This window comes from Puma concolor, chromosome E1, assembly GCF_028749965.1.
Source record: "Puma concolor isolate L17-30 chromosome E1, mPumCon1.1.hap2, whole genome shotgun sequence".
NCBI lineage: Eukaryota > Metazoa > Chordata > Mammalia > Carnivora > Felidae > Puma > Puma concolor.
In genome coordinates, this window is record NC_141680.1 from 25273189 (window position 1) to 25297714 (window position 24526).

General features: G+C 49.9%; 1 protein-coding gene and 1 non-coding gene across 13 annotated transcripts in view; one reads left to right on the forward strand and one right to left on the reverse strand.

Annotated features, from left to right (window-relative positions):
* MYO19 (myosin XIX) overlaps positions 1 to 18305 on the forward strand; it is a 32412-nt gene extending 14107 nt beyond the window's left edge. For 3 of the 6 annotated variants that reach the window (XM_086686746.1, XM_086686749.1, XM_086686747.1), the window contains 19 exons: positions 223 to 292; positions 847 to 949; positions 1578 to 1674; positions 1816 to 1892; positions 3579 to 3669; positions 4088 to 4259; positions 5998 to 6071; positions 6757 to 6878; positions 7047 to 7160; positions 7420 to 7596; positions 7912 to 8064; positions 9105 to 9212; positions 10035 to 10105; positions 11890 to 11993; positions 13560 to 13726; positions 13855 to 13984; positions 15743 to 15828; positions 16284 to 16586; positions 17518 to 18305. In XM_086686746.1, coding sequence (XP_086542872.1) covers positions 223 to 292; positions 847 to 949; positions 1578 to 1674; positions 1816 to 1892; positions 3579 to 3669; positions 4088 to 4259; positions 5998 to 6071; positions 6757 to 6878; positions 7047 to 7160; positions 7420 to 7596; positions 7912 to 8064; positions 9105 to 9212; positions 10035 to 10105; positions 11890 to 11993; positions 13560 to 13726; positions 13855 to 13984; positions 15743 to 15828; positions 16284 to 16586; positions 17518 to 17646 — 2348 coding nt within the window. In that variant the 3' untranslated portion in view covers positions 17647 to 18305. Of the gene's footprint in view, positions 1 to 222; positions 293 to 846; positions 950 to 1577; positions 1675 to 1815; positions 1893 to 3578; positions 3727 to 4087; positions 4260 to 5997; positions 6072 to 6756; positions 6879 to 7046; positions 7161 to 7419; positions 7597 to 7911; positions 8065 to 9104; positions 9213 to 10034; positions 10106 to 11889; positions 11994 to 13559; positions 13727 to 13854; positions 13985 to 15742; positions 15829 to 16283; positions 16587 to 17517 lie in introns of all 6 variants that reach the window. The other 3 variants (XM_086686745.1, XM_025915781.2, XM_086686748.1) reach the window with 2 other exon arrangements.
* Positions 5277 to 23981, reverse strand: LOC112852298 (uncharacterized). Of its 7 annotated transcripts, none has more exons than XR_015244014.1 (8): positions 23860 to 23981; positions 21379 to 21505; positions 20382 to 20460; positions 18869 to 18931; positions 17953 to 18010; positions 11477 to 11647; positions 9875 to 10364; positions 5277 to 6320 (listed from the first exon to the last, which is right to left on the reverse strand). It is a non-coding gene; the product is annotated as an uncharacterized LOC112852298 (transcript). The 7 variants fall into 7 exon arrangements; XR_015244017.1 differs by lacking the exon at positions 20382 to 20460 and adding an exon at positions 23700 to 23731 and having other exon boundaries at positions 23860 to 23978; XR_015244019.1 differs by lacking the exon at positions 20382 to 20460 and having other exon boundaries at positions 11477 to 11644.
* Between the last annotated feature and the right edge of the window lie 545 nt (positions 23982 to 24526).

Here is a 24526-nt window from a genome sequence, read left to right on the forward strand (position 1 = left end):
GACCACTGAGATTTGCTCATTCTAGTTCATTGCTAGGAAGTTCTAACTCTCCTGAAACACACTTGCTGAAGCCTGAGTGCCCATTCTCTAGTCCAGTCCCCTGTGACCTGGAAACCCACAAAGGGGCCTTCAGGTGACTTGCAGGTAGAGATGGCCCCCACCTTGGCCCATGAGGACCCTATAAACGTGGGGGAGTGTTATAAACATAGGTGTGATCTGTAGGGAATGCGTGCACACTGAGGAATAACAACAGCAGTCGCTTTGGGAAGTTCATCCAGCTACAGCTGAACAGGTAATGGCTGCTGCCACTCTGGCTGACGGGAGGACTGGGGTGGGGAGTTTGCAAGTGACGGGGGCAGTCTCCAGCCTGGGCTACCCTTATGGGCAGAACCCTGCTCCTCTTGGCATGTAATGTTTGTGGGCTAAATGAGCCTGAGGGTGATCTTTGAACCTAGAGACTTCTAGCTACTCCAGCCTCAGGGACCCAGAGGCAGTATTCTTGTCATGGCCTGTGAGTTCCTCCCGGCTTCACCCTTGCTCGGGGGCTTTGAGTTAAACTACCACCTTTCTGGACTATACCCCTACACTTGAAACTGGGGCTTCTGTTCTTGGTTTGGGATGGGACAAAATGACATATAGAGGGCTTGGTCCTGTCCACTGAGCTGGTCGCAGGGGAAAGTTCCAGAACAGCTAAGGACCTGCTGAGTGGTCCTTGTCCTCAACACCCACTTTAAGTGAAAGAGCTTTGGGGGGAGTGGCTAGATTGCATTCTGGGACAAGATAGTACCTAATAAATGGCTATGGAATGAACAGACCACTAATGGGCTCTGGCCTGCTTATGCCCAGTGCCCAGCAGATGACTGGAGCTGCAGTCCAGACGTACCTCCTAGAGAAAACTCGAGTGACCTGCCAGGCCTCCAGTGAGAGGAACTTCCACATCTTCTACCAGGTTTGTGTCAGGCTGGGCCCATAGCTGCCCAGATGTAGAGTGGAGATGGGTCTGAGTGTCCAAACCCTCCCCTCCACCCCCACTATGCTCCAGGCCTGCCTCATTACCTGGCTTTCAGTGATGCCGCCCCTTATTCCTGGAAGTTTTATGCAACACTTCTGCCTCACGTTGGACCTCCATTCCCAGGATGGTTTTGACATGGAGATGCATTTGCTTTCTCTGTCAGACCAAAAGGTCCTTGAGACTGGGACTGTGTCACCCTCACCAAACTGAGGACTCCTAGAATGGCAACTAACTGTTTCCAACAGAATGAGGGCTTCCCTAGAACTGTGTCTGATGTGTCTTCCATCAGACTGGGGGTTCCCTAGAACATGGACAGTACCTCTCCCTGCTCTCAGATGGGGACTGGGGGCTCTCTAGACAGGAGTGCTTTCCTCATCAGACCACAGGCCTCAGCAGGCTTTTTTGCATCAGAGATACTTAGAATATTTACTGCGGCTTTTGCCCCTGGGCCTGCCCTGGGCTCTGTGTAATGTCGAAGCATTTCTCCTCATCACAACCCCAGGCTTATGCAGGCCTGGTCTTCCTCACACCCCCACCTCAGCCACCCTCCCACCCCTCCCCACAGATCTGTAAAGGAGCCAGCGTGGATGAGAGGCTCCAGTGGCACCTCCCCGAGGGAGCATCCTTCTCTTGGCTACCTAACCCAGAGAGAACCTTGGAAGGTAGGGGGAGTCTTGCCTAGCACCCTGGGCTAGCCCATCAGTACCCACTCACATTCTGCATAGGGCCTGCCTTCTTCACTCCTTGAAGCCCCTGTTGACCTCGGGTGCTGACACTGGGCTGTGATTTGGATTCTTTTTCAGAGGATTGTTTCCAGGTGACCAGAGAGGCCATGCTTCATTTGGGCATTGACATCCCCACTCAGAACAACATCTTTCAGGTGAGAAGAAAAGGCATACCTCTTACGTTTGGTAGATGTGATGGATGGGCAGCCCCTTTCATAGGCCCCTTCTCTGAACTCTGAGGATCTAGGACTTTAGGCCCCACTGTGTAATTTCTAAGGAGTCAACTATCCTCTGTGCACCTGAGCCTGGACAGGGAGTCAGGGTGGACAGAGCATAGAGGACAGTGATCAAGTGCACAGTACTGTATTATAAAATCTAGCACAGTGGCCCGGGGGACAGGACGAGGTGCCTGGGTCAGTTATCACTGCAGTGATCAAAATAGAGAAGTGATGCCACCACATGTTCATCCAGTGTATTCAGATTTTAAAATCATCCTCATACCTCTTAGTTATTTGGTTTTTTTAACAGTCCTGTGTATATGGAGATTTTTCCCATTTTGTGCTTGAGAAAACTAGAGAGGTAAAGTAACCTCCCCAAGGTCAGACATCACCATAGGGCAGTTTGTACCAGGTGTAGTAATTCTGACTTCTGCTTTCTTTCCCTCCTCTTGGATGGAGTGCTGACCCATGTGACCTGGGCGCCTCTCATCCCACTAGTGGCCTCTCTTCTCCCTTCTGTCTTTGCTGACTGGGCTCACTACCTCCCTCTGCCATCACCTCCTCACCCACCAGAGCAACAGGAGGGGGATACATAGGATAGGCTGGCAGCAGATACGGAGAAACCCCTGCAGGGAGATGGCAGTACAGTGGAAACTGACCTCTACCTCTGGATTGGGGCTGCTCAGGCAGGGAGGGGATCATGGCCAGTATGGGCACCATCAGGTTTGGCCACAGGGACAGCACATGGGAACAAGCCCAGGACAAGTGGACAACACCAGGGGTCTGGACAGGAGTGTTGGCTTGACAGTATCATGACCCTCTACCCATTGGGCACAGCAGTCTTCTTCCAAGGTAGATTGTGGCCTGAAAGCTGGTATCATGTGGAGATACCCTGCCTGGGACCAGACAGGCATGGTAGGAGAGGCTCTGCTCTCCCCATAAGAGTCTAAGGGTTCCCCAGCTGCTGGACATATGAGTCTCCTCTCTATAGCCCCTGGACACTCATCCTTATGGATCAGTGAGTGTACAGGCAAGGGAGCACCCACTATTAGGAGACCAAGATCACAGATCCTATCCTGGACTGTGCTGTCAGCTGCCTAGCAGTGCTGAGAAAGGACCAAAGGGAACCAGGGCCAAACCCCCACCAGCCACACAGAAAGAGCCTGGTCCACAAGTAACAGGAGTGGTGTTCTCACAGTTTGCTCCTGGAGGAGGGGAGGCACAAGGACAGACAGTGGGTGACATAGGAGCCCACTGGCTGCCCTGGGAGACATCTGAAGTCAGACTACATGGATTCTCATCCTGCCTTTCTCTTTTACCACGTCTGTTGCCTATAGGCTTGTGATTTAAAGATTTTATTTTTTTAAGTAATCTCTACACTCACCGTGGGGCTTGAATTTACAACCCCAAGATTAAGAGGCACATGCTCCTCTGAGCCAGCCAGAAATCCCTATACGTTTGTAATTTAACATTTCCCTGTGTCATTTCTGTCATGGGCATCAATTGGGAGTTTCTGTTACTATTTTGTCCTCATGATTATATTCATCAGGAGAGGGGCCTCTCCCAGGCTAGGCTTCAGCCCTTGAGAAGGTGCTCCTGTCATGTCGTCTCCTGTCTGCTCAGGTCCTGGCTGGACTGCTGCACCTCGGAAACATCTGGTTTGCTGACTCTAAGGATGAAGCCCAGTCCTGCCAGCTGATGGACGATGCCAAGTGTGAGAACAAGGATGGGGGTCTGTGTATCAGCTTTGGTCACACACCCGGGGAGCAGGGTATGCCCTGTCTGGAAAAGGGCCAACACTGGTGGGACCTGGTGGGAGGCCAGAGGGTGAAATTTGGAATGTGAGGATGCCCTTGATGAAACCATGGGTGTTACTACTTACCCCATCTCTGGTGAGGCAAACAGCCTCATCTCTGTTTTACAGGTGAGAAAACAAGAGAGGGTTTATAAAGTGATTTGCCCCACATATGGCAGTGTGGACCGGGACATATAAGTCCTGGGTTCAAGTCCAGTCTCTGCTTTGGGCAAGTCTCCTCATGCACCAGAACCTAGGTTTATTCTGTCCAGTTGGGTGACTTCACAATGTCTTGTAAAGAGGCCTTTTTGGATGGAGGGTGATTTGTCCCTCTCAGGCTCTATCAGGACATCAGCCTCACTGCTGCAGCTTCCAGAAGACCCACTGCTGGAGACACTGCAGATTAGAACCATCAGGGCAGGCAGGCAGCAGCAGGTATTCCAGAAGCCCTGCTCCCGAGCCGAGTGTGACACTCGCAGAGACTGTCTGGCCAAACTAGTCTACGCACGGTAAGCACTCTGGGCCCTGCCCTCCTTCCAAGTTCTCCCCCTCTCTGGAGTTGGATCAGACACCATCATGCAATAGGCCCATGGTGAGGGCTTCCAGATAAAGCATATGAATGGACAGCAGGGAATGAATGGCTTCTGGGTTTTCCCCAGGCATGGCCTTTGACCTTAATTCCAGAGTACTCTGCATGGGGAAGTTGCCACATTCTGGGCTAGATTCAGCTCATTAATAAAGTATAGGAGCCTGCCCTGCCCTTGGCCATGGGTGAGGAAAGCCTGCTTAGGTCTTCACGGGCACATCAGGCCTCCAAGCTGATCTGGGGTTCTCAGAGTTCCAGGTTTAGACCTGTGGGTGAATAGGGTCCTCAATCTCCACGTGACCTTATACTTCATCTCTTCATGTCACCTGGGGAAATTGATAGATGGTAGGGCCAGTAGTGTGGCCCACAGTCTCAGACAACACAGTGTGCAGCAAATGGGAGTCCACGACAGGGTGAAGGTGGGGGTCCTGGCCTTTTCCTGGTGGGTTATTTGAGCAGCTCCACATTCTGGCCATGTGGTTAAGGGTGGTTTCTCACCCTGGGTTCTAAGTAAGGGAGCCTTGGGTACCAAGTAAGGAGTCAGGGGACCCAGAATCCTCTAGAACCATGGGTCAGAACACGTGTGTATGTGTATGTGTGTGTGTGTGTGTGTGCGTGCGCGTGTGCATGCGTGTGTGCTCATGGGAACCTGGGCACCTGGGGAGAGGGTCCTCCCCATGTTCATGAACTTGAAGAGTCAAGAGCTTGAGAAGCATTACTGAGGGAATATCTGCTGAGTTGAACATTGCCTAGGGCAGCTTGGCTCAGACGGATCCCAATTCAGGAAGAGACTCTTTTCCCATTGCCTTGAAGCTAATTTCATGCCAAAGACTTTTAAAGCCTGTGTCAAGTCACTGTAAAATCGGTAAAATAAAATATGATGATCATAGATCGTGTGAACCTCTAACCATAGAGCACTTCATACATAATAAACATCAGATCATTGTAACACTAGGTCACTTGTTTTCAGTGCCTCAGACAGGTATTTGGAGCCCCTGGTACAAAAGCAGAAACGCTTAACTGACTGAATTGCAATAAACTGCAGAGCAGTCACTTTAAGAAAAATCGTAAGAAAGAAATTCCTTAATAGTATTGTACATGTCACCAGCATAGTAACTGCCTCACCGTCTCAGGGTGGGGTGCTCCAGAGTGCAGAGTACCCCTTGGCCTCAGGTGCCTCAGGTGACTCGGGGCCTGCTTATGCAGGACTAAGGAATGTGGCAGGGTCTTGAGCTCTAGGTGCCACAGGTCCAGTTTTCAGGGGTGTCCAGTGAATTCAGTTCTTTGCAAACTCCACCTAGGCCTTCCCGTTCACCCCTTCCCTTCCAGTTAAGACACTAGCTGGGTGTCCGGCCAAGTGACTGATGGAGTCCCATTCCCTGTCTAGCCCCAGAGTCTACCGGTCGTGTGTTCAGTCTTGTTGGGAGGACAGGCCGGGTTGTGCATCCTAGGAACATGCATGACCACAAGCCTGCATTCGTAGTGGGGCAAAATGGGATGGGCAGCAAATGGGAGGAAAGGGTTTGATCCTTTGGCCTGTCTGGCTGGGAATACAGGCCCTTCAGAGTATGGCACCCTGGCTGGAGGAGCAGTTTTGCTATCCCTCAGGCTTACCTGACCTCTCACCAGAGTCCTCTCTCCCTCCACCCCCACCCCAACAGGCTGTTTGACTGGCTGGTATCCGTGATCAATAGCAGCATCTGTGCAGACCCTGACTCCTGGACCACTTTCATAGGTAGCAGGGGCTCACCCTTTCAGGAGCACTCCTTCGAAAAAACAGTCCAGTCCAGTGTGCAACTCCAGGCAGCTCTTTTCCCTTCTCTGCACCCCCATCTCCTCATTGTCCACCAGTGTCTGGGCAAGGGTGTCTCTGTGTTCTCGGTGCCCACATCTGAGCCATCTGTAGCTCTCCAGGCAGACTCAGATGGTGTTTTGTCTGTGAGGGCCCCTCCTCTCCCCTGAAACAGCTCCAGCCTCAGGAGAACTGTGAGGGGATAGGCACAATGGCTAGATTAGAAGGGATTTTGGGGGACATGGTAACATGGTTGGAACTGGGGTGGGGTAGTCAGGTGGAGGAGGAAGTAAAGCTCAAAGATGTGAGGTTTGCTCAAGAGACAGTGGAATTCTAGATACCAACAGGGCTGGTGAGATCAAAGCCCTCTAAATTGGATTGGACACGAAATGTTCCCTAGGCTGCCCCTCACACCTTATTCAGCCTTTCTTCCTGCTTTGAATTCTGAGGGGCCATGAAGTGGAGATGCGACCCACCCCAGGGCATTGTGTTTACTGTGCCCACTGCTGGGTGTCCTGCTCATTCAACCTCTCCAGGGTACCAAGTATGAGGTTTCACCCTGGACTCCTGTAGTACCCCTGCCCCTGCTCCCTGCAGTGGCCCCATGGGTTCTGCCCCATCCTCTCAGGCCTGCTGGATGTATATGGATTTGAATCATTTCCCAATAACAGTCTGGAACAGTTGTGCATCAACTATGCCAACGAGAAGCTACAACAGCACTTTGTGGCTCACTACCTGAGGGCTCAGCAGGTGAGAAGTGGAGTGCTCCTTCCAGGGTCTGACCCAGAGCCTTTAGTTCCTTATTTGATGCTGTTCTGGAATATCCTGTGGTACTGAGGCCAGCCATGGATGACCTATCTGGGCCTCAGATCACAGATGCTTTCTCCTGCCACCCAACTGCCACCTTTGGTCCCCTAGGAGGAATATGCAGTTGAGGGCCTGGACTGGTCCTTTGTCAACTACCAGGACAACCAGGCCTGTTTGGATCTCATTGAGGGAAGCCCCATCAGTATCTGCTCCCTCATAAATGAGGTAGGGTCAACTAGTATGCTAAGCACCAGAGTTGGTCTCTGGGCTTTTCTGGGGCCTCAGAGACCATACTAGGCCCTCTCTGTGTCTCTCTCTTCCCATCTGCCAAATGGGTTTGCTAATCCCTATGTTCCTTCCCTCTCAGGGTCACTATGATGCCTATGTGACAGCTATGCTGCTGGTGGGGGGCGGGGGGGATCCATGATGGTTGTGGCGAGCCTGTCTCATATTTGTGGCTGAGTGTCCATTGCATCCCATGCAGGAATGCCGCCTTAATCGGCCAAGCAGTGCAGCCCAGCTCCAGACACGCATCGAGAGTGCCCTGGCAGGCAGTCCCTGCCTGGGCCACAACAAGCTCAGCCGGGAGCCCAGCTTCATTGTGGTACATTATGCAGGGCCTGTGCAGTACCACACGGCAGGTCTGGTGGAGAAGAACAAGGTGGGGGCTGGGCCACGGCCTGTGGGGGCCTGCGTGAAATGAGGTGTTGAGTCATTGCTGCATATACATGGAAGATTCTTGTCTTGCATTCTCTCTCTCCTGAATATCCTCCCAGAATCCAAGTCACCTCTTTGGCCTACCTGCCTGACATCTCTGCTAATCAGGCATAAGCTGCCCAGAAATGACCCATGTCACAGTGGGTCTCCCGTAGAATCCCTTCTTCTGGGGCTTGGGTGAGCAGGGCTGGCAAACCTGGGGACAACCCTGGTAGCACTCCACCTGCCCTTACCTGCTGTCCTTGTCCTTTCCTAATAGGACCCTGTCCCCCCTGAGCTGACCAGGCTCCTACAGCAATCCCAGGACCCCCTACTCAAGGTGCTATTTCCTATGGACCCTGAAGAGAAGTCCCAGGAAGAGCCCTCTGGCCAGAGCAGAGCCCCTGTTTTGACTGTGGTGTCCAAGTTCAAGGTGGGTCCTGGGGGTGCTGATAGAATGTGCTTGATTCACTCATCAATCTCAAATATTTACCAAGCACCTCCCAGGATTGGTGGTTTGCTGGGGAACGTTGACAAGTGAGTAGACATGGTCCTAGTCTGCACGGAGTTGGTAGCCTCATGAGGAAGACCAAAACAGAAAACCAACAAATAGACATAACTGACATGACAGGAAGCCTAGGGGCTTAATGGGTGGCACAGTGGGCCTCTCACCCACGGCCGATAGGGTGGTCATGGAGGAACAATAGTTACATGAACCTCTGTGTTCCAGTCCATTCCTAGCTCTCCAGCTTCCTGCTCAAGCCCTGTCCTTGGCTTGCAGATTTGTCAACCTCCTCCAGCACCTTATGCTTTCTGCCCTCAACCCTTGACATTCTGCTCCACCTTCCTGGGATGCCCCTCCCTTGCCTGTACCACTCCCCACCCCATCCCCAGCCCCATCCCAGACTCCCACCCTCCACACCTCCTGTCTTAGTTGATTCCTTCTAGTCCTTCAAATTTCAGCCTAATCATTACCTCCTAGTGGAACCACTTGGTGGAGCCCAGGTTTGGTTAGCTTTTTCCTGCCTAGCCTCAGACACGCTACTGAGGGGGTGCACAACACACATTCGTGTGACCCCATCAGACCCTGGGCTCTGAGCAGCAGACTATGTCTGGGCTTAATGAGAACAATTGTTGCCTGAATGAATGGCTTCTGAGATTGTTCTCTTCCAGGAAGATTGTTCTGGTGAGCTGGGTGGGGGTGGGGGGAGGTGTGGGGAGTGGAGACCAACCAGGTACAGATCACAGGTCAGGAAGGTCCCTAGAAGTGGAGGTGACGGGCATTGGGAGCTCAGGCAAGGAGGGCGCATGGACTCAATGAGCACCTCCCATAATCATCCCAGGGCCTGGGAGGATATCCGTCTCAGGGCTGTGAAGACTGCCAGGGGATGTTTGATGCAGTCACTAACCAGGGCCCCACTGATGCCCACAGGCAGCCTCAATCTGTCTGGCTCCTCATTCTCCCCGCTGCAGGCCTCCCTGGAGCAGCTTCTGCAGGTTCTGCATAGCACCACGCCCCACTACATTCGCTGCATCAAGCCCAACAGCCAGGGCCAGGCGCACACCTTTCTTCAGGAGGAGGTAATTCACTGGGCCAGAGCTGCTTTGTAGGGAGCCCTATCTGGCCAAGGCCCTGAAGGGACGAAAGGCAGAACTTCGGCTCCAAGTGGAGTGACCAGAGCGAGTCTCTTGGGTTGAGTTTGACACTAGGGCATCTTGCGCCCCTGCTTTGGCAGGACAGTCATGTATGTTCTTCTGGTCTGTGCATGGCACAGTGAGCTAGCCAGGAAGCCTCCACTGCATCTTACATTCTGCTCACCAGTCCATGTGCCCTGATGAGACTGAAGCTGCCCGGAGGATTGGGTGATTAGCTGAAGGGTCTGAATCATCTTGCAGTCTGTGGCCACTTCTGACCAGAGGTAGAGTTTTTTTCTAATTTGCACAAAAGTTGATGGCCAGCAGCTGCCCTTTGTTCAGGGTACTGGGCTCTGATGGGGATGAGGCATGAGTGCTGGATGCTGGACAGTGTCCCACAGTCAACTGGCCTTAGGGTTTACGGCCAGGATTTCTCCACTAAGGTCCCAATTAATCTTTACAATTTAACCTCTCTTGCTCCTCAGCTATGATTTACCCCACTGCCCACAAAATATAAAAATAAATAAACAAATTGGGTTAGGCTGCATCATAAGGCAGAGTCTCTGCACAGCTGGGAGTGGTGAGACAGAAGTAGGACCAGCACTTACCTCCACAGTATCAGAAGCAGGAGAGTATACCCTCATCAGTCAAGCATGAGGACAGCCTGCAGGTTCACACGGACCAGAGCCTCAGAGGGCAGAAGGAGTGGTATTTCTGGTCTGCTGGTCCCACACCACAGGTGCCCACCCTGTCTCCTCACCAATGCAGGTCCTCAGTCAGCTGGAGGCCTGTGGCCTTGTGGAGACCATTCACATCAGTGCCGCTGGCTTCCCCATCCGGTAAGTGGGCCAGGCCCCACAGTGGGCAGGGCCAGTGTTGGGGTGGAGCTTGGGACTCTGGCGTGACAAGACCTGCCCAGCCCAGAGCAGGATGTGGAGGTGAAGAGAAAGAGGCAGGTCTGCAGAAGTCAACCTGGAACTCAAGAGATTTCACTTGTTCATTTATCCATTCCCTTTCTGTGTACTGTTTTGCACCAGGCACTGTTGCTAGCATCAGTGAATAAGGAAGGTGAGCCTCTGCCTCTTGGGGCTTACATTCCTGTGGAGTCAAGAACAAGAAGTATTAAGTTAATCAGTGCTAGGAAAGAGACAAAGTGCTGCTAGGTAGACTAATGGGGAAGAGGATCTTTGGGCTGGTTGGGGATGGACCCCTCTAAGCAGCTCAGGCCTCTGGGGAGGGAAGGGGCCAACCTGGGAAGATTTGGGGGAGGAAACAGCAAGCACAAAGCTCCAGCTTAGGAACCGAGATGCCAAAGTGCCTGCACATAGAGAAATGGGGGGAGAGGGGCCTCAGAAGTCCCATGAGGACTTGGCAGTTTTTCCAGAGGGCTGGGAAGCTGCTGGACATTGTGAGGAGAGAGTGCTGTGCTCTCATTCATGTTCTGTGGCTACCGTGTGGATGTTGGACACAGGGTCAGAAGAGAAGGGAGAAGATGCGTGAGGAGGCTATTGCGCAGGTGTATAGGCAAGATGGTGGCCACAAGAGGGTGGCAACCATGAAAAGTGGAGAGACATGGGTTAAATTGGACTGTGGTTTGTGATAGAATCAGGACTGTAGGGTGATTGATCATGGGATGTGGGCAGGGGAGCAGTCAGCTTCTAGGTTGCACACATAACTCCCAGGCTTCTATCTGAGGCAAGTGGATGAATCAGGAAATCCTGTCCCTGAGATAGGATGTCTGGGGAAGGCACAGGCTGGAGGTGGGATAGGAGGGGAGTCAGGAATGTGGCCTTGTCAGGTTTGCAGTGGTTATAAGACAGGCTTGGGGCCCAGAGCTTTAGGAACTGGAGGGTACATGAGGATCTGTCCTTGGTGGGTTGTAACACCATGAGCAAGGAGGAAATCACAGTGGGGAGAGAAGAGGGGTCTGAAGCCATTCGCTGAGCAACATTCACATTTAGAGAGTGGGTAGGTAGATGACGAGAAACCAGCACCAGCAACTTGGGAGTTGTGGGTGAAGGAGGAAGCCAAGCTCACAGGGGTCCTGGGGGCTGAGAGAGCTGTATGGGGACAGGGGTCAGCCAGGCACCTGCCAGAGCCAGTTGCTGGATTTGGTGGCATGGTGTTTGCTGATGGCTGCAACAAGAGCCACACTGGAACAGTGTTGGGGACAGAAGCCAGACTCGGGAGGAGGAGGTATAAATACATACAGGGTGTCATCGGCTGTTTAAGTGTTGAGGTGAAGGGGAGCAGAAAAATCAGGAGGAAGCAGGGGATGCTGTGGAGTCAGAGAAGCAACAGATGTGGCTGACTGTATGAGTGATCCAGTTGGGGAGGAGCCAGCAAGCCCGTTTGGAAGGAGGCAGGCCAAAAATCCCCTACTAAAAGAGTGAGAAGCTTTGTTTAGGTAGACCAAGGCTGTAGAAGAGCAGGTCCAGTTTAAAATGGTCTCCACTGTGTAGTCTCTCCACAACCACAACCTCATCCATTCAGTGGGCAGTCATGGTAGCACCTCACTCGGTTGTTGAGTAGATTAAATAGAGTAACTCCCATTAGCCCCAAGTGCTGTCCCAGGCTCACAGCTGTCACTTCATTGTTTTCTTCTGCCTGCTCTGGCTTCTAGAATCCCTCACCAGAACTTCGTGGAACGATATGAATTACTGAGAAGGCTCTGTACTCGCACATCCCCTGGATCCCATAGCCCATCTCCTGATGAAAGACATTCAGGTGAGTGGGGCCCATTTGCTAGTCATTTGTTCAAGCACAGTTTACGGAGCACCTGTCCTGGGCCATCTCAGGGCTAGGGGGTTGGACATTCAGAGAGGAGTAAAACACAGCCCTGTCCTCGAGGTTCTTGGTTCACTGGGGGAAACAGACTAAAAGAAGACAGTGGAGAAAGATGATAGGCAGAGCTAGGAACAGAATGCTGTGGGTAGTGCTGGGGAGGTATGAATCAGGGAAGGCTTCCTGGAGGAAGTGGTGTTTGAAGACCAGTGGTATTAGTCAAGTGAAGGGCATTCCACGGGACAGGTAGTTGAACAGAGGCCTGCAGGCAGGAGACAACACTGTGTGTGTAGAACTTGTAAAGGCAGAGAACAGTTGGAGGTGAGACTGGGGTAACAGGCAGGCCATGTCACAGGAGCAGAGCTCTCTTCTCTGGGCAGATGAGGACATCTCAGAGGAGGAAGGGAGTGATGTCAGCCATATGCTTTCTGGAGACCACTGTTAGGGGGCCCATGGCAGGCCTTGGGAGTGAGGTTGTTAGGTTGACTAGAGTTGAGAGAAGGTAGAGAGGCTTGGGGGTAGCTGCTGAGCTCTGCAGGACTGACTTGAGCTCCAGGTCCCTACAGTCATCCAGTGGAAATGTCTGCCAGGCACTCAGCAAGCCCTAAAATCAAAGGAAAGGTCTGGACCTTGGCCCCAGTTTGGGGGTTGTCAGCATGTAGGGTAAGACCCTGGCATAGGTGGAGGAGGAAGAGGCCAAGGACAGAGTATGAGACCAATGCCCAGTAGGACCCTAGCCCAGCAGCATCTGCTTGCACCCACACAGCCTTACCTTGGGGCTTGTCAGGCCTGGGACAGTCCTGATTTCCTTCCTCTCCTGGGCTTAGTTTTATCACTTTCCTTTCATTCTTTTTCTCCACCTCTTTCCTTCTCTCATGATTTGCTCTACTGCTCTGTGTCTTGTGCCCAAAGCCCCATTCGCCCCTGGTTGATTTTGGGATTTCTCGTCTGCGGCATCTTCTTTGGCAGCCTCTGTCTCCAGAGAGGCACTGGGCAGCAAAAGGTGGTCAGAGCCCTCAGGTAAATCCTCCTTCTGCAAGAGCCAGCTATGCACAATGTGACATGGGGACCTGCTGGGCCTCCCTGGGACTGGGAGGTGTTCTCCCTTTTCCCATACATGGCAGGGAGTTAAGGGGTGAGGGGCTTAGGGAGTGGTCCACCTGCCCTGCTTGGCCCTCGGCATATTTGGGGCCTTGGAACAGATGCTGGCTGGTTGGAGGCTGAAATCCAGGCACCAGCTGCCCTTTGCCAGCTTGCCTGGGGGACCCACAGAAATGGAGGCTGTGGGCCAGCCACAAGTGGGGTTTCCGGTATTCCTCAGAATAGCCAGGGGCCTGAAGAACAACAGAGGGGTCACCTCTGCCCCCCAAAAAAATGGAAGTGGTTAGAGGCAAGAACAGCAGCAAAGAAGCCTATGGAGTATGGGGGGAGACCAGAACCAGTTTCTTAAGTCCACAGAAGCGTGTAGATGACCAAGAGCTGATGAGACCTCTGTCTCCCATCCCATAGAATGGTCTCCACATACCAAGGGAGCCACACTGCAACCTCTTCTCCAGGACATCCTCCATACTCTTCCAGCTCTAACTCAGGCAGCAGCCACACCTGGTGACGCAGCCAAGGCCACACCAGTCCCAGTGCATTGTGGCAGGACCAAAGTGTTTATGACTGACTCCATGGTAAGCTGGTTTGTGATGAGGAGGGTAGTTCACTAGCTGCGTGCTCTGCTTAGCAGGACAGAGTGTGGGTTCACCTCAGGGCAGTGGGAGGAGAGGCTGCAGACTTCAGTGGATACCCCTCCTCTCAGTTGGAGCTTCTGGAATGTGGGCGTGCCCAGGTGCTAGAGCAGTGTGCCTGCTGCATCCAGGGAAGCTGGAGGCGACACCGGCACCGCAAGCAGGAGAGGCAGAGGCAGGCCGCCACGCTCATCCAGGCAGGTAGGAGGGGTGGGGCTCTTGGGCACACAGCCACGGTTCCAGGCCAGCAGATGGACCTGGATGCAGTCCCTGTCAGCTGCTGCAGACCTTGCACACTACAGGTTTCCTTTGAAATGCTGCTGCTTGAACCCCCATATACTAAAGCTGTGTCCCAGCGTCAAGACCTTGACAGCACAAGCCTATGGTACCCTGGGACTTGAATCCTGATTCACCTCACCCAGAGTGTCTCTCCAGTTTAATGGAAGCCAGGTCACACCACAAATAAGGGTGGGGTGCTCTGTAGGCAGCAGAGGCTAAAAATTTGCCTTTAATTCCCCTTTCCCAGACCTAGAGAGCAGTTTATGCCGTCTTCCTTTGCCTATATGATAAATCATTACCTGCTGAGTGTAAGAAGGTAAAACTGACCTTCAGTTTTGATTCACTAAAGGAAGAGATATAGGAACCATGTTCACAGCAGTCTTATTTTGAAAATAAAAATACTAGAATAACAACCCAAATATCTGACAGCTGTTATTATGGACCGCTCTTATGATGCAGCTAAGAAATCTTTTTTTTTTTTTTAATGTTTTTTATTTTTGAGAGAGAGACAGAGCATGAGTGGGGGAGGGGCAGAGAGAGAGAGGGAAACACAGAATCTGAAGTAGGCTCTAGGCTCTGAGCTGTCAGCCCAGAGCCTGATGCGGAGCTCAAATTCATGAACCACGAGATCATAACCTGAACTGAAGTCAGATGCTTAACAGACTGAGCCACCCAGGAGCCCCAGCTAAGAAGTCTTTTTGAATAATATTTTATTTTATTATTTTTTTAAGATTTTTTTTTTTTAACGTTTATTTATTTTTGAGACAGAGAGAGACAGAGCATGAACGGGGGAGGGTCAGAGAGAGAGGGAGACACAGAATCGGAAACAGGCTCCAGGCTCTGAGCTGTCAGCACAGAGCCTGACGCGGGGCTCGAACTCAGAGACCGCGAGATCATGACCTGAGCCAAAGTCGGACACCCAACTGACTGAGCCACCCAGGCGCCCCTTGAATAATATTTTAAATTTAACCAAAACTACTTCTAGTATTCCGTTCAAACCAGGATGCCAAACCACACGTCAAGGGCGATGCCACCTTCCTCAGGCGTGTTTCTGTGTGTATAGGCATAAAACAATCGCATAAGGAAACATTATAGAACCGTCAGGTTGGTGAAATAACAAGATTTAGATTTGTCTTTAAACTTTTTAGTTTTCTAGAACCCAAATATTAATATTTAATGGAATAGTCCTTTTTCTGAATATGATGGTACCATAAAGAACCAGAAAATGCTGAAATTGCAAGAGAAGGAAACAAAAATTGCCAACCAGTCTGCCATCCAGTAGTCATTACCTTTACCAACATGTGGGTGCATGGTGGGGTCACCATTTGTGAATTCATAAAGCCAGCAAACAAATTCAACTGAAGACTCCCCAGATAAGAGACACTTCTTCTCCCCTGGGCATTGCCCCAGCCAAAGCCTGAGGCAGGTAAGCCTCCCAGCTGTCTTTCCAGGTAGGGTCTCTCCCAGTCTAAACAGTGTGAGGGGTGTTCTTCAGAGCCAGGTTTTCTTGAGGTATTCTCTTTATTAGCTCCTTACCCTACATAGTGGCACAAGGTAGCCATTCATTGAAAAAGTATCTATTCCAAACTTCTTCAGCAGATTGGGTGTTGCTGCAGAGCCAGGCTACTAACAGTTCTAAACATTTCATTTACTTCTTTGTTTCTGGGCAAAACACCTTAGCCATTCGTTCCTGGTTAGCTCGGAAACACATCCAGAGAATGCACGCAGCTGCCACGGCCATCAAACGCACATGGCAGAAATGGAGGGTGAGTATCTGACTCCAGCAGTCAGGACGGGCAGTGGGTAGTCTGGTATCAGGTGGCCCCAGGGTGGAATGCTGACCCTGCCACTGCACCCTGGTATGCTCTCTTGTATAAAATACCACCCGACACTGCAGGGTGGTTTGGACACAGAGTGGCATAAGCAACTCTGGAAATATACTAAAAACCACGGAATTATACACTTTAAAGGGGTGAATTTTGTGGCGTATCAATTAGATCTTAAGGTTATTATTTTTAAAGTAGCACATGTAAGACCTAAGTACATCTGCCTTGGATGTAAAGTTCTGCCACATGGTGCCAGTCTAGTTGAAGGTATCTAGCTGTTCACCAGCCAGGTGCCCTTCAGTTTACCTTGTTAAGCTGTTTTATTAAAGATAGTTTTGGTTTTCCTTAAGAGAGCTAATCAATTGAAAGCTATAAAGTGGCATTCTTTTTTTAAGATCAGAATGGCCTTCCTTGCTTCTAAAGAACTGGATGGTGTGCAAGAAAAACACGTGTCTCAAGTTCCCCTTCCCTTGGGCTCCCTCCTGCTGCCCCAGGCACAGACCAGCCTCCTGGAAGCAATAATCCGCCTCTGGCCCCTGGGCCTGGTCTTGGCCAATGCAGCTGTGGGTGTACGTGGCTTTCAGAGGAAGCTGGTGGTTTGGGCCTGCCTCCAGCTCCCCATGGGCAACCCCAGTAGCTACGCAGTCCAGACGGCACAAGAACAAGCTGGTGTCACATCCATCCGAGCACTGCCTCAGGTAAGCTGTGTGACAGGATGGTGGTCCTGTCCACCATGGCTCTGGGTCCCTTGTAGAAAGCAGGAGGCAAAGCCCATGAGTCCCCAGTGGGAACAGGACTAATGTTAGGACCAGAGCCATCCTGATGCTGCTCAGGAAACCAGAAGCCTGCACTTCCCAGCTGGCTGCAGGCGGGTTGTTACCATCATTACAACTAGGAATTTTCCAGAGCCCTTTCAACTTTTTAAAAACTGCCTCTGAGTGTTCTAGCATCTCCTCTGAATCTCCACTTAATTAGTCCCACTTTTTAAAAATTTGGGTTATGATGATAGCTTATTCCCTCAAATAGCACTGGGTTTAACACTTTTGTCAAATTATCATTTGGTTTATCTCCTGTTCCAGCAGAGCAAATGACAAGCAGGTAAGTCAGTGGTCCAAGAGCTCTGTTTCTATAGTATGGGCAGCCAGAGTAAAAGTCAGCCAGCATAGAACATGGGCTAATACTCACCTATTACATGGGGTCACAGCAAGGATTAAGTGACACTGACAAGGCAAACAGAAGGAAACAGTGAATTTCCATACCAGAGGAATTACTCTAGGGCATAATCTGGATGAAATCTCCCATGACAGCATGCAGGCTAGCCAGAGTATAAACAGAAGTGTAACTGTTTGCTCTTCCAGTTGTAAACAGTTTTACAAGCATGACAGTTAATAAATACTCCTTGTAGGGGAGAGCTCCCTTGTGCATCACACAGAATGGATGTGAAATTCTGTATTTTAATATAAAATTAAATATTTGGACTCTGGACTTTGCCACTGGTTTAGAATGAGAAAAGAACGTTAACTGAATGATACCAGTACTTGTCCATACCTGCATTTCTAGCATTTGCTCTAGGCACCCGTACAGCTGGCACTCCTAGGAACCAGAGGTAAGCTGTATCTCTCTCCCTAGGGCTCGATCAAGTTCCACTGCAGGAAGTCTCCACTGCCTTATGCTGACATCTGCCCTGAACCTTCACTCCACAGTGTTACTGGCTTTAATCAGATTCTGCTGGAAAGACACAGCCTGGGCCACATGTGAGTTATTCTGACATCCTAGCCTCACTAGGCTGAGCAATCCTTCAGTGCCTTTGTGTCCAAAAGGCCTTTTCCTGCCAGCTGCCTTGCCAAAGACATTCGATCAACACTAAGCTGCCAAACTACTCCCACAGCAACATTAAGTACACGTGAACAAGTGACAGCTCCCGCCCGCAACCTAGAGCTGCCACAGCCACCAGTGGCATGGGGCTCCCATCTACATCTCAAGCCCTGACAGGTGTCATGGGTTGGTTACCAAACCAGGACTAAGAAACCTCAGGGCCACAGAGAACTTCCCACATTTTACTACCTTCATAGATCCGACTCACTGGTGTGGTTCATCACTGCACCGGGGCACTTGCGATTCCCTGCAAACAGAACAGGCCATGTCAGCTTGAAGTTAACCCCAAAATTTCGACTGGGTTATTTGCATTTAGTTCCTTTAAAAAGAACAAAACCTTATTTAGTATGTTGGTTTATTTAATGTAATTTCAAGCATTTATGACCTAAGGATGAACAATGCAATTTACCAGAGAATAACCATATCTTGATTTTATTTAGCAACAGTGAGCAAGTTTTAACTCAAATGGGTATAAAACTTGACAAACAGTATCGTATGTGATGTCTAACCTGTACCCAAATTAAAACATTTAAAGACAACCACCTAAATGTCAAGTTCTCTCTCCATAAAGGGTTTGCCATGTTGAGTATCCACATCTTATCTGAAATCCACACCCATGGGACTTGAGATAAAGACTTGTGCAGCCTACCCTAGGTCAGTTGGCCTATACCCTGGAAGTCACACTCCTGCTCAGGGCCCCACACTAGCTGTTCTCCTGGGAGGAGGAGTGGGCAGGTTCTGAGTGCTATGCACATGATTGAGCAAGTATCTTAAGAATCCTTATCCTGGGATGGTTCCACAATCCATAAACAGCAGTCAGCAAACTCCACAAACAAGGGCTCCTGCATGTAGACCCTCATGAGCTTTGCCTTGTCCCCCTGATTGAGGCTGACCATCAACTGTCTAAGGTGTGGACTGAACAGTAGGCTTCTTTTTTACATTTATTTTTGATAGAGACAGAGCACAAGTGGGGGAGGGGCAGAGAGAGAAGGAGACACAGAATCTGAAGCAGGCTCCAGGCTCTGAGGTGTCAGCACAGAGCCCGATGTGGGGCTTGAACTCACAAACTGCGAGATCATGACCTGAGTCGAAGTCGGACACTTACACTTAACCGACTGAACCACCCAGGCACCCCTGAACAGTAGGCTTCTTAATGCTGCAGACTCCCCTTAAAAATGAACAAGAAAGCCAATGTGAGTTCAGTGGAACAGATGGAGATAGTTAAAAGCTAAATGTATGTAATGTAATAAATATCAAAAACTGTATCCCTTTAACCTTTAAAACCAAGAACTGAACCAATGCTTCACATAAATAAGGTGAGATCAGCCTATCAGACGATTTCCAAGTTAAACGCCATCACAGATTCTTGTTCATGACATCTCTGTAAATAGTTTAACTTTAGGCCATTTCAACTAGGAAAAAATAGCTTACTGGGATAAATACAGAAAACAATAGCATTAAGCTGTTGGCATGTTTTTGTTCTTCATAGGCCTGAAGGTTCTCACTGGGTAAGGACAGTTACACTACATACCCTGAATGTTGTTTAAGCAAGTGCTTGATCCTCACAAAGCAGGATCAGTAGCAATGAACAGACACTCATATCTGCGTGTTTTTGCAGTTTACACAACTTTTCATATCTACTCTCATATCTCCACTTCACCCTCAGTATAACTAATCACTACCATGGGAGTGGGTGCCAAGCAGAGTCAGCCTACGATGAGAACAATGAAACTCCCATCTATCTTTAGGAATTACACTGGCCCACTAATCACAGACAGAACTGCTATAAGGGCTGACCGCACAGTCCTACATAAATGCTGGGCACTGTTAACACTCACATCCCTCTGAAAAACCAGATCCTGGGATTGCCCTGTCCACATTAATGGCTAGACTATATACGGAGCACTGGGGACATGGGAATAAATGCAGGCCCTTGCCCTACAAATTAGTGTGGGAGAGAGAAATTACTATAAAATAAGTGGTACATTACAAGGCCCCATGGAAAGGTGAAAAAATGCTTACTTCTGAGAAAGACAAAAAGTGAAGTTTAGATAAGGAAGGGTAACCTGAACCAAGGCTTGAAGGAGGAGAATTTTGCTAACCCACAAACCCAGTAGGATTCCAGGGCAAGAGAGTTGTAGGCAGGCTGGGAGGTGTTGAAGCCCTGAGTAAATATTCACAGAATCATGCAACTGAAGGGCTCTGCATGCCATACTCAAGTGCAGCTGACCCTGAACAACAGGCTTGAACTGCACAGGCCCACTTATACAGATTTTTTTCCCCATAAATACAGTGCTGTAAGTGTATTCTCTTCCTTATGATTTTCTTAACATTTCCTTTTCCTATTTATTGTAAGAAGACAGCATATAATACATATACAAAATGTGTTAATCAACTATGTTATTGGTAAGGCTTCCAGTCAACACTAGGCTATTAGTAAATTCTGGGAGAGTCAAAAGTTATATAGATTTTCAACTGCATGATAGTTGGGGGGGAGGGGGGCATGCAACCCCTGCACAGTTCAAGGATCAACTACTTATTAATAACAAAATCACATTCTACACATTGGATTAAATATATCAGTGGTTGACAAAGAAGTAAACACAGCACAGACTTACCTAAATTCTTGAAATTCTGCAAAGAAACTGTCCTTTTCCTCATCACTATTGAGAAAATCATCTATAGAGTCATCATCATCTAAGGAATACAGAACACAACTAATTAGGACTGGAAACAAAACCTAGATGCCAGATTTTAACAACTACTGCAGTAGATTAAAAATGTGCACACAAGTGACAGGAGTAAGTAGGTGTAGACAAAACAAAAGTAATTTTTTCTGGAATTTATAACTGTACCAACATTCCTTTTTAGAAAGGGAATGAAAGTGAAAGCAAAGAATTAGTGACTTTAATAAATACATCCTAGTATTCACATATTGTTCTACATGTTTCTGTGTTCTTTAGGCCAGGAGCCTGATTTTCTAATTCCTATCACCCCAGTTCCCCTCACTATGGCTCCAGCCTTGTCAGGGGCCAAAAAACTAGGTGTTCTATAAAAACCTGCTAACATGAATGCCCTGTGCTTTCAGCATGGCCAGAAATTTCTGGCACTGCCTGAACCCAACAAAGGAATTTCTCAAAGGGCAGAAACAGGCTATCCCCATGCTGTGAATATTCAGGCACCAGGAGGGACTGCTTTCAAAGACTGGCATGACACCCAGGAGATACTGAAGTCTGGATAGATGGATGAGATGACAGCCCACTCTCCCAATAAATCCCAAGGAGCCCCCAGCAGCAGGAAGGTGACCTATGCCAAAGGCAGCCGCCCATCTGAGCCTAGCTCAAGTGAACTGACAGCTCCAGCCAGGACCGTGGAGGGAGAACTGAAGCCATGACTGGAGAAGGATCCTGCCAGCAGGGTCCACCCCTCATTCCCAAACTACAGCTACAGCATTTATCCCCTCTGCCCCCCTTGTTTCTTGTCCTTAACAATACCTTCAGGCTGCTCTATAATACATAACAGGTGCCCCACTCTTGGTGCTCCAGGCTAAGGAAGGTGCCATCATTCCTGACTCCCTGCCCCAACCCACATCTCTTTCCTTTCGGCTTCTTTTACTTGAAACCTTTTCCTAGGTTGGCTGGTTTGAAATCAACCAATCCACCTTTGTCTTCTGCAGGCTTTATAGTTTTTGCAGTAACAGCTGATCTTTTTTTCTCAATAAGAGTTTTAGAGTTGTACTGCTCTGAAAGAGACACAAATCAGATGCACGTCACTTGTACTTTAACGACAAGGCCACATCTCTCCACCAAGCCAGCAGCACCTAGGTATGTTCCAGGTAAGGGATGTGGGTGGGGATGAAGACGGATGGATGCAGAGGAAGTGAGGGTTCAAATCAAAGGGCAGTATCCAGAAAACAAGCAACCCTGAGCTTGGCAGAGGGTGGAGGAAATAGGCCTCATGCACCCGAGGGTCCATCCCCATTCTCCTTACCCTGCTGAACTTAACAGGGCTTTCACCAAGATCAAGTGGCACACTGACTTCAATTACCAAACTATTTTCTCAGCAGTTTCAGATACCAAATTTGCATGTGCCACGTGCCACTGGGATTACACAGATGGAAGTCACCTCAATGGGCTGAGTCTTAGGGATGGTGGCTAGAGAGATGGAGAAGAGTCTGATCTACATCACCTGAGAGGGCTGGGAGACAAAGAGGAGGCACTGCCAGGTGGAAAGAGCATTCCTGGCAGAGGGAAAGGTCTATGGCTGGACCAGACCCCTGAAAGAATAGGGTCAGGTGCAAGGACATGGTGATAAGCAACTACCAGCTGATTGAGAGGGCAGGCCTGGCAGGAGGCTGGGGCCCACACAAGTGGAGGAAGAACAAAAGAATGCCACACAGAAGATTGGCCTTTCTTCCCAAGACCAGTGTCTCTCCCTCATCAAGGGCACTGTGGTATTCAGGGCCGAAATGGTGTGAGTCTCACACCACAGGGTGTTTATCTGAGTCAATACCAATTGCCAGAAGTGCCCCCAACCCTCATCAGCTACTGTGAAACAGAAACATTGTAACAGTGCATCTCCCTAGGGAGAGCAATACCCAAGTTAAGAACCACCAACTAATTTCCTTTGCTAGAGTGGCTGGAGTTTTCAAGGGAATGAATTACTCAAATGTGCACTTCAGGAAAAACCTTGGCAGCAGCAGGGCCACGCAGTTAAAAGCTCCAGATTACCTCAGATTGCCTTAGGGGTTCTTGGGCCACCCTGGGCTGCACAGCCAGAGCAAAGCCTACCCATCCCTGCTCCACAACCCTATTTCCAGCAAAGCAGTTCTACTTCTTTCCTGTCTATCTTGAACCAAAAAGTTTCCTTTGAAAATGCTCCAGGGGGGCGCCTGGGTGGCGCAGTCGGTTAAGCGTCCGACTTCAGCCAGGTCACGATCTCGCGGTCCGTGAGTTCGAGCCCCGCGTCAGGCTCTGGGCTGATGGCTCGGAGCCTGGAGCCTGTTTCCGATTCTGTGTCTCCCTCTCTCTCTGCCCCTCCCCCGTTCATGCTCTGTCTCTCTCTGTCCCCCCAAAAATAAATAAACGTTGAAAAAAAAATTAAAAAAAAAAAAAAAGAAAATGCTCCAGGGACATTAGGGGTAAAAAACAAAAACGGGGAGGGAAGCAGCTTGAAAAGGACCACTGAGTCCGAGTCTGGAAGGGAGGACACTAGAGGCAAGAAACCAATGAGGAACTTTAACAAAAGAGTCAACCCAGCATAAGATCGTTGCAAAGGGTCCCTGAGGGCTAAGAGACCCCGAATTGGAGTTAAAATGTAGACTAATCACTCTTTACGGTGAACAGATCTACCTCGTTTCTAACAAAACATTTTATTTTTTTATTTTTTTTTAAAGGAGATTTTATTTTTAAAAAAAAATTTTTAACGTTTTATTTTTACTTTTGAGACAGAGAGAGACAGAGCATGAACAGGGGAGGGGCAGAGAGAGAGAGGGAGACACAGAATCTGAAACAGGCTCCAGGCTCTGAGCCGTCAGCACAGAGCCCGACGCGGGGCTCGAACTCACGGACCGTGAGATCATGACCTGAGCCGCCGTCGGACGCTTAACCGACCGAGCCACCCAGGCGTCCCACTAACAAAACATTTTAAAGAAAAGAAAACGTTCTTGTTAACCTCAGCAAGAGCAGCTTCTGCGTCAGAATACTAAGATGAAGAAACTACCAGGGTCGACTCTGACAGCCAAAGCTGTCCACTCACTGTTAAAAAAAAAAAAAAAAAAAAGTCTATAAAAGAAAAGGCAGAGCAGAAGTTTTCACTGTTCGAAACCCGAGGAAGCATTCACAGGTAGAGGTTCCCCCTGGGGCGAGGCAGGGATTGACGGGGGTTGCCCGCACTAGGGGAGTGCCGGGGGCTCAGGCGGGGCGCCGGGGTCTTACCTTTGTGCTTCCGGAAACATCCCACTGAGCAGCTGCAACAACAGAGACCACGACCGCGTCAGCCCGGAAAGCCGCGCGGACCCTCCCGCAGCCCCCGCCGGGTCCCCGAGCCGCCCCGCAGGCCCCACCCGGCCTCCTCCCCCACGACCCCCACCCTCACTAGGGCACGCGGCAGGCGGGGCAGCGGTATTTGGGTTTCTCCAAGCAAATCACGCAGACGACAGCGCTACTATTCAGCGACGCCAGGGTCGCTCCCCGGCCTCACTCTCACCCGCAAGGGCCAGTCTCTGACGGAGGGTACCACGTGCACGCCCTTTTTTTTTTTTCTGTTTCCTTAACCCGGACCAATCGGCGAGCAGCACTTGCTGGCAGTCAAAAGCAATGGATCGATCCTGCTCATTGCTCCAGTCCTGATAAGTAGACAGTCGATATACTCGATGCGCATCCAGTAGCAGCTTTGGCTTCCAGGATTAAGTCACAGTTGTCGTTGGAGAACTTGTTATGTATCCCTGTCCTGTCCTTAAGGGCAAGTCACTGTTACTCTCCAATTCTGTTGCCCCACATGTAAAAAGAATACGTGGGACTAAATGTCCTTTACCTTCTGGCTTGGACTTTCTGAATCTTGCAAGGGCACTGGGTTCTCACCCCTACCCTGGCCCCCCACATCTCATTTGCTTATGTCTAACAAATGAGAAGTCCAGACCCTGGCCAATTAGATCCATCGGTTAGATCGAGTGGCGTACATGTGCTTTTCCCAGCATAGGCCCTTTTTCTCTCAGGGAAGAAAGATGAGACTTGACAACTGCCAAATGTTTATTGAGCTCCAA